The 9923-nt window shown below is 27.7% G+C and overlaps 1 protein-coding gene across 1 annotated transcript; it reads left to right on the top strand.

Moving 5' to 3' along the window:
- The first annotated feature begins 7208 nt into the window (after positions 1-7208).
- Positions 7209-8149, top strand: LOC106435280 (probable calcium-binding protein CML47). The gene has a single exon (XM_013876148.3). It carries the CDS (start codon positions 7520-7522, stop codon positions 8069-8071), a length of 552 nt encoding a protein of 183 aa, XP_013731602.1. The 5' UTR covers positions 7209-7519; the 3' UTR covers positions 8072-8149.
- The last annotated feature ends 1774 nt before the right edge of the window (positions 8150-9923 follow it).

The following is a 9923-nucleotide window of genomic DNA, read 5'->3' as shown; positions in this document are numbered from 1 at the left end:
CCACTCTCGATTTTGAAAATAATAAGACATTGAAATGTCTCCTTTTTTTTCTTTTTTTTTTGGGAAAAATGGTTTGATATCACGTTTTGATTGTTGTTATGGTTGTTGCAATGTGATAGAACTCTCGTGTGTTTGCTTGCTTATATAGAAAAAACCTTGCCACGTTTCTGCCATGATTTGCCACGATATTTGCTACAATTTTTGCTACGAAATGCCACTAAAATTGCTACGGTTTTGCTACGATTCTTTTCGTGGCAAATATTAGAATCTTTTATGCGCCCAATCAGACGGATGTGATTGCACTGAGAAAGCTTGCCACGAAATTGCCCACGAAAAATTTTCGTGGCTTCAGTTTTTTGTATTTATCACTGCCTTACGTGCAGGATTGGATTGATGAGATTTTTTTTTCGGTGGGCTAGCCACGGCTTTGCTACGATTCTGTTCGTAGCAATCTTTTTTTTTTGTTTTTTCCTGGCCGGCTAAGATAAAATAAATGTAGCAATTAAGTGCCACGAATACATTTGTAGCAATTTCGTAGCGATCTTTGCTACGTTTTGCCACGTTTTTGCCACGAAATTCGCGTAGCATGTTCGTGGCTGTGGCCTTGTTTTTTACTAGTGATATCCACGGCTATTTCCTTAACAAGCTCGCCATACTGAGGACGTGGGAGTTGCGGCCCCCGGTTCGTGATCAAACATGGGAAGCGTCTACGAGAAACGTCGCTAAATATTGCCGCTCAGAAGTTTTTCTTTAATATATACAGCGGGTTGATCCCATTTAAACAATAAAACATTTTTTCTTAGAATGGGGTCATCTTGGCGTACAAGTAATGAGCCATCTTAATTTGAGCTTTTGGCATCTTGGACTGCCATTGGCTGCTCCTAGCTTGCTCTATTTTTTCTCTGAATTCGCTTTGTGACTTTCACAGTTTAAACTTGCCTCGGTTGTCTCAAGTAGTTCTAGGATGTGGTTTGAGGTTCAATACCCATCTAGAGCATCTTATGCAGCTGATGACATTTATAAGTTGGGTTCACAGTCAATTGGTGGTATTCGCTGAACTGGTTCTGATAGCGCCCTTCTCCACCTTGAAACATATATTTATTTCTTAAGTGATTGAGCCCTTTTTCTTTTCCTTTTGCAACACAACTTCGGCTATATTACGTACGAGGCCTGCTATGGTTGACTTTTGCGGCCACTTTGTGTGTCCTTTCACAGTTTTTATTCTTGCCCTCTTTACTCTGCTTCGCTGAACAGTTTTGTTCTTTATAGGGTCTCTTCGAGCGTTTACGGTTCTCCTATTACCAATTCTGCTTCGAGGTTTGATTTATTCGAGAGGGTGTTCCATAGGGCTGACAAGATGACTTTACTAGAGACATAGGTGTGGAAAGCTCTGGATTTATGAATTCGCTTGGCGGTGTAGATCCCGTAAGACCATTTTCAAAATACTTTATGCATAGTGAGATTTCTGATTTATCCCCACAGATGTCACCAAATGTTGAAGTAATAATCCAATCAAGTGTTTAACATTAACAGGTTAATTAGGGACAAAGAAGGTCTTCGTGAGAGGGTATAAATGCGAAGCAAGATCGCTACTGAGCCAGGCTCGTAATACAAAATCTATCAAGAAAATAATTAGTTCGAGTGTTTATTGTTCTCAATTTTCTCTTTCGACGCTTCTAGGGAGGAAAGCGGGATCTCTTGCGCTGTTGAATGAGACTCATTTTTATAGATGAAATGGTACTCTGACAAGAAGACAACTCGTTGTTCTTGTTGATGAGGTCATATATTCGATCTTCGTTGATGAGGTCACATATTTGTTTCGAAGCTGATGAAATTCACTTCGTACTGTGGCATTAATTAATACATGCACAATGTATTATCTGCACCTCTATAGGATGTTCAGGACGCTTCCATGACAAGTGATTTCGCGGGTATGTGTTCGCTCCAGAAACGTCGCTTATGCTTGTGAGACTTTTGTCTTCTACCAAAACGAACTCCCGTCTTCATCTGGAATCTTGACACGAAATGAGTATTTTTTTTTTTTTTAATTTAGGCTGAGTATTCAAGATATGCGAACACAAGTTATCTATGGCTTAAAAAAAAAAGTTATCTATGGCTTTTTTCCTTTTCATTTTACATGTTTTTCTTTTAGTTTGTAACAATTTTTCCAACTAATAATGGTAGCAGTCATTAATAATTTAGTCCAGTCGACTCTATCGGGATATCGAGTATCTATCTTCCACCTTTACTGCTTGTTTCTTTTCGTTTGTTCCCAGAGCATGTAACGCTTCTGCCGACTTGTTAGCAAAAACTATTTTATCTTATTATATAAAGCTTGGTTCTTCAAAGTTGATAATTAACATGATTGCGACATGTGTCAATTAATTTATTAAGATTGTGACATGTGTAAAAAATATGTTACAATTCTCTTTTATTAGGATTTAAAAAGATTTAAAAAAAGAAAATTATTATTACATTTTTTTGGACACTAAAAAAGGAAAATTATTACAAAAATATAGTTTATTATTCCTTTTAGGAGTTAAAAAAATGAAAATTACTATTACATAGCCTTTTACAATTATATTTGTATGGCTCTTTTTATAATATTTTAAAAATATTTGATAGTAAATTTAATTTTTGAAAATTCTATAAACAAAGAATAATTGTAAAAAGCTATTTGAAAGTATTTTTTTCTTTTTAAAATATTTTGTATATTTTCATCTTTAAAGATACTAAAGAAAGATATTATAAGATAAAATATTAAGTTTTTAAAAAAAATAAAAAATAAAAACGAATTATAAAAACCTACAAGTACAAGAAATTATTTAATAAAAATCAAATAGAAAAACAAACTATAAAATAAGTGATATTCTTTTTTTTAAAACCTAAGTAAAAAAAATGTAAAAGTCCTCTTATTATTTTCATATAAATAACTAACTTTCCTTTTTAACCGATAAATGTATGCTACAAAAATATAAACCAAAATATATATTATTTTCACATCTATATTTAGGTTTAAAGTTCCTCATATTTTCACAAAAAATAGTATTGACATCTTATTATATAAAGCTTGGTTCTTCAAAGTTGCTAATTAACATGATTGCGACATGTGTCAATTAATTTATTAAGATTGTGACATGTGTCAAAAATATGTTACAATTCTCTTTTATTAGGATTTAAAAAGATTTAAAAAAAGAAAATTATTATTACATTTTTTTGGACACTAGAAAAGGAAAATTATTACAAAAATATAGTTTATTATTCCTTTTAGGAGTTAAGAAAATGAAAATTACTATTACATAGTCTTTTACAATTATATTTGTATGGCTCTTTTTATAATATTTTAAAAATATTTGATAGTAAATTTAATTTTTGAAAATTCTATAAACAAAGAATAATTGTAAAAAGCTATTTGAAAGTATTTTTTTATTTTTAAAATATTTTGTATATTTTCATCTTTAAAGATACTAAAGAAAGATATTATAAGATAAAATATTAAGTTTTTTAAAAAAAAATAAATAAAAACTAATTATAAAAACCTACAAGTACAAGAAATTATTTAATAAAAATCAAATAGAAAAACTAACTATAAAATAAGTGATAATCTTTTTTTTAAAACCTAAGTAAAAAAAAATGTAAAAGTCCTCTTATTATTTTCATATAAATAACTAACTTTACTTTTTAACCGATAAATGTATGCTACAAAAATATAAACCAAAATATATATTATTTTCACATCTATATTTAGGTTTAAAGTTGCTCATATTATTTTCACAAAAAATAGTTTTGACAATAAAAATATTATCTGAGTATTTTCTTTTAATTTCTCTAAACAACTCAATTTTTTTATCATCATTTTTACATCTTATGACACTAACACAAGTTTTTTTTATTATTATGTTTTTATCGTACATAAGTATGTGTAAATATGAGAAATATATGTTTGTATGTATAAGACATAATATAATTAACTAAAAATAATTTTTTTATTGAAAATATATTAGTTGTATAAAATTCTTAAAAAACAAGAACAAATTATAGTTGGAATTTTCCTTTTTAAAAAAATTTAAAGTAACTTATTTCTTATAAATAACTAACTTTTCTTTTTAATAGATAATTTTGTGTTAAAAAATTATAAACCAAAAATAACTTCAAATATTTTACCCGATATGATTGTGACATTTGTACAAAAAAAAACATTGTGTATGTATTAATAAAATTCTATCATTATGTGAAAAAAAAAATTCCTAAAATCCTAAATAAAAGAAATTTGAAAAATAACTTTTTCCTCTTTTAATCTTAACCAAATAAGATTTTTTTCCTTTTAAATCCTGACCAAATAGAATTGTAAAAGTAATTTTTAATTTTTAAATTTAATGATAAATATGATACTGAAATATCTAATTAAAAATATTAGTGATATTTAGAAAACGAATTTTGAAAATAATATGATACTGAAAATATTTAATTTAAAATATTAGTGACATTGAGAAAACGAATTTTGAAAATAGCAACTTTTAAAAATAGTTAATATTTTCTGGAAATAATTATTTGATAGTATTTTTATTTTCTAAATCCTAGAAAAAAATAATTATAAAAGATTATGTAGTTTTAATTTTATTTTCTAACACCCTAAAACTGTAAAAAATATATTTGATAGTTCTTTTTCTTTAAAAAGAAAATTCTAAACAAAAGAGATTTGTATCATATTTTTTAATTCCTAACCATAAGAGAATTGTAAGAAGTTATTTGATAGTATAGAAAATTTGATGATGAACATGATAATAAAAATTATTTAATTAAAAATGAAGTGTAAAAATAATATTGATATGAACCGTAAAAATCATAATTTAAAATTATTTAATAATAACTAGAAATAATTATTTGATAGCAATAAGATTTTTCTGAAATTCAAAACATAAGATAATTGTAAAAGTTTATATGATAATACTTTTCCTTTTCTATAATCCTAAACAAAAATATAAAAAAGTATTTGATAGTTTTTCTTTTTTTAATTTTAAATAAAAAAAAGATTTAGAAAATATTTTTTTTCCTTTTCAAAAAATCCTAACAAAAGTAAACATACCTAATTAATAGTATTTAAAAAAAAACTTTGATAACGAGTATGATGTTAAAGCTATTAAATTTAAAAAAAAAATTAAAACTTAGAATGTTGTCGTGATTGGTATTTATGTGTTTGGTTATACGAAAATCAAACACATGTTCGAATTTTGAAAATAATATGATACTGAAAATATTTAATATAAAATATTAGTGACATTGAGAAAACGAATTTTGAAAATAGCAACTTTTAAAAATAGTTAATATTTTCTGGAAATAATTATTTGGTAGTATTTTTATTTTCTAAATCCTAGAAAAAAATAATTATAAAAGATTATGTAGTTTTAATTTTATTTTCTAACACCCTAAAACTGTAAAAAATATATTTGATAGTTCTTTTCCTTTAAAAAGAAAATTCTAAACAAAAGAGATTTGTATCCTATTTTTTAATTCCTAACCATAAGAGAATTGTAAGAAGTTATTTGATAGTATAGAAAATTTGATGATGAACATGATACTAAAAATTATTTAATCAAAAATGAAGTGTAAAAATAATATTGATATGAACCGTAAAAATTATAATTTAAAATTATTTAATAATAACTAGAAATAATTATTTGATAGCAATAAGATTTTTCTGAAATTCAAAACATAAGATAATTGTAAAAGTTTATATGATAATACTTTTCCTTTTCTATAATCCTAAACAAAAATATAAAAAAGTATTTGATAGTTTTTCTTTTTTTTAATTTTAAATAAAAAAAAGATTTAGAATATTTTTTTTTCCTTTTCAAAAAATCCTAACAAAAGTAAACATACCTAATTAATAGTATTTAAAAAAAAAACTTTGATAACGAGTATGATGTTAAAGCTATTAAATTTAAAAAAAAAATCAAAACTTAGGATGTTGTCGTGATTGGTATTTATGTGTTTGGTTATACGAAAATCAAACACATGTTTGATATGCATTAGTTTATAATTCATTTAAATTAAAATGTTATTATGAAAATATATCATTAATAAATAATGAATCAAGAAAATTATTTAACATCAGACAAGTTTAATAAAACATTAAATTAGTACATAAGAAAGTGTATAATGTTGTCATTGCTTCTTGGCTTTATTTAACTTCTAAATTCCTTTTTATTTCATTATAATTATTATTTTGGGTTGGATCCGGTTTAAATTTTTATGTTTGGATGTTTTTTCTAGCTCTAACAAATATTAACTGAAACCTATGTGTGTAAACGAGTTCTTAACTATAAAATAAATTTCACATAACAGATGAAAAAACAATTTTAAAAATAAAATAAAATAATTTTTTTAATATTTTTTATTAAATTAAAATATCAAATAAAGTCCGTTATAACGCACGGGTCCAAATCTAGCGTGACATAAACTCTGCTTCTCCTCATTTGAAGAAGAGCCTATTGATTAATATATGTGGCGTTAAAAAAAAAAGTTTATGTCGACTCAATAAATTTATATATATAAAACATTACAACTTTTTAATATCGAACTCGAACCTGTCCAGAAACTCTATAGGTAGAAAGTATTGAATGTGTACACACAATACTTTTAGGAATCACTATAAAGTTTCGTTTGAAATACCGTAATAAAGAACAATACAAAAAAAAAAACAAAAAAAAAAAACAATACAACGTGTTGACAAGAAACAAAATACAACGTGAACCTCGTTACAGTAACCAATAACAAAATTAAACCCGAAGAATCTCAGTATTCCACATAGCGAAACAATCCAAAGGAGTCTATTACTATATAGGGTCGGTGAACGCAACATACGATACTTAAGTAATGAAAACGTTACCGGGAAACTGCATGGAAATTACCATCAACTGGAATCCAAGATAATAAAAGACACTCTCACTCACTTTTCAACAATATTTAATTTCTAAATTTATTTGCCTTCGGCATGTTGAGAAGTTGAGAATACTTGTATATTTAATTATCATAGAAAATAAAAAATATTGACCAAATCAATCATTAGATGTATGCTAGAGTAAATTTTGGACCATATCAAGCTTTTAGAATGACTTTAATTTAAGAAAATAGGAATATGCAATTGGTGATTAGTAGTATATTATAGCCATGTGGTATTTAGTATAATTTTTAATTAAGATATGCTTATTTAAAATAGTCTTTCTCCTTTTTTGCGGTGCATATTAAATAGCATTATTTTTTTATCTTTATAAAATTCCTTTCTCTGTTCTCAAGAATTGTGGTAGTTTCTCCACAATTTCCATAGACTTTTTCCGCAGACTTATAAGGTTTGTTTTGGTCTTCGTATAGGATTACTGAACTAGAATGTAAACACCTCTTATAAAATTGGAACGTGTTTCAGCACTCATATTATCCATTCCTTGAAACCAAAGAGACAGAACAAAAACATTCATAAGAATTTGTTTATGGTATTCGACACACATAAATTCAGATTAATATGGAGGATTCATCTGTTCTTAGCCCAATCTCTCTTCTCACCATTGCCACCTTCTTGTTCATTCTCAACCTCATGATGATAATCCAAGATTTTTCATCTTCTTTTCCCTATTCTCTCCATCTCTTCTTCTCAAACGCCTACATTCTCTTCGCATCATCAACAAACAAGAAGATAAATATTGAGCTTCCAGTCGCAAGAAAAGTTTTCGTCCCAGCTCAGGTAGAAAACAAGATGTCGGTGGAAGAAGTCAAAACGATGATCGATGACTCGGAAGCTTTATACGAACGTTTGATTGGAGAAGGCGAAGAATACTTGTTTGAGAAGAGCGAGGTGATGGGTAAGGAGATAGTGAAGAAGGCGTTTATATTGTTTGACCAGAATCAAGATGGGTTTATAGATGAAAATGAGTTGAAGCATGTGTTGTCTTTGTTAGGATACGATGAATGTACAAAGATGGAGTGTAGGAAGATGATTAGGGTTTTTGATGAGAATAGCGATGGGAAAATTGATTTTTATGAGTTTGTGAAGCTCATAGATCAAAGTTTTTCGTAAGATAAATAGACCAGGAGCTATTTGATGGCTTGTCTACTATACTCTTTTTCGTCATCGCCTAATAAACTTATTTAATTATGTTTACGTGTATATTAAATATGAATGATAATACAAATTGACAACACAAAGAGTTAGAGTTTGAGCTTTGCAGTAACCAATATTAACAACATTCGCCCACAAAAACGAATATTAATAACGTAAGCTAAATTTGTGGTGATTTTTGTATGGTGGTTCCATTTGGTTTGCATGCAGTCTTACTTTATGTGTTTGAAGAAAAGTATCGTAATCTAATATCATGAAAGTGATTCTGATTCTGAAAATGACAAATCAAGCCCTGCATCTCCAAAGAATTTTGGGGGTTCAAGTGCTGTACATGCTTCTTAGCAATGTCTTAAAGCATAAACGCTCCTATCACGACAGAAATTACAGTTCTACTCATTCCCCCTACTGATTCATTGTTTGCTAATCATATCTTCGGCTCTGTTGGCTTGTAGTTCTAAACCAACTTCTGGTCTAGTTGAATCTTCAACTCTTAAGTGTGAAAATTGGATGACCATGATTAACCCTAGTTTCTTAACTGGGGTTCTTAGCTTCGGCTAAGAGACGGTTTTTAACTTTTCTTGGTTCTTAACTTTTCTTAGTTTTTAACTAAGAAAAGTTAAGAACCGTCTCTTAAATAAAAAATATAAAAACCGTCTTTTATCCGAAAAGTGTAAAAAACAACGAAAAAAAAAAGTGTCAAATCATGAGTTAAAAACCCCGGCTAAGACACCGGGGCTAATCATGCCCAATACCTTGAGCATAAATGCTATAACTATTATACCATCTGCAGCTATTCTTGTTGCCCTTGCAGCCTTGCTGATTCAGAAAATATTTTCTCAACGCCGACCCCGACAATTACCTTATAAACTAGTAACAACACTGATGGGGCTGTTCTTGCTAACACTCTTTTGGAGTTTTGCAAAATAGGAATAACTAGTGTTATTCTCGTGCTATGCACGAATCAAATTTATTGTATTTTAAATTATTTTATCATAATTTTCAATCAAAATATATGAGTATTTTATTCAAAAATTCTATATACATTTTTTGTAACTAAAAATTCTATATACATGAAAATATTGCTTCCACAATATCAGTACGCAGGGTTCTATACTGAAAATCTGGTCTTTTTAAAACTAAAATATCAAAGAAAATGTATTAGTATTCTTTAATAAATGATACTTCATATAAAAGTAAATCCATAATGATACTTACAATATGTTTATATCATATATTAATAGTTTTATGAGTTACCTGAAAGCTGATATTGGATATCTTACTTTATTTTCAGTATCAAATATGTTTGAGAACCGCAAATAATTTGTCAACTATTTGAGCTACTGCTTTATGATATTCATGTGTTAATTAAAGCTCTGAAATTAGGCTATATATGTTTGAAAATCAAGATATTAATAATTAAGCACCTAGTCTTTGGATATTTTTCATCTTCTATGATTGGGTTTATACACTTTTGTTTATTACAATATTTGAGTTTATGTTGAATCTTAAAGAACTAATTGAGCTGTCTAAAATAGAAAAAAATTATGTTCCTAAGTTATTTAACTTACTATTTGAAATATCATTTAGGGCTGTCTTGATACAACTTTTGAAGAAGATGCAAAAGCGCTTGCAGTGCTTGAGAAGATATTGCATGTGTTTCACATCAAAGCAAAAATGATAGGAGAGTAGGAAAATTAAGAATGATATGATGCTTTTAATATACAATTGTTTACCAATGCAATAAACTGCATTTTGGCTCTCGGTGTTGCAATTTGAATGCTGCTGCGTTTATATTCTTTTCCAGATCTTG

The sequence above is a fragment of the Brassica napus genome, chromosome C3 (genome assembly GCF_020379485.1).
Source record: "Brassica napus cultivar Da-Ae chromosome C3, Da-Ae, whole genome shotgun sequence".
Lineage (NCBI taxonomy): Eukaryota > Viridiplantae > Streptophyta > Magnoliopsida > Brassicales > Brassicaceae > Brassica > Brassica napus.
This window is presented reverse-complemented; position numbering and strand designations above follow the sequence as displayed.

Excerpts from the sequence above, each read along its gene's own strand:
- LOC106435280 (XM_013876148.3), top strand. The coding sequence starts at position 7,520 with ATGGAGGATTCATCTGTTCTTAGCCCAATCTCTCTTCTCACCATTGCC.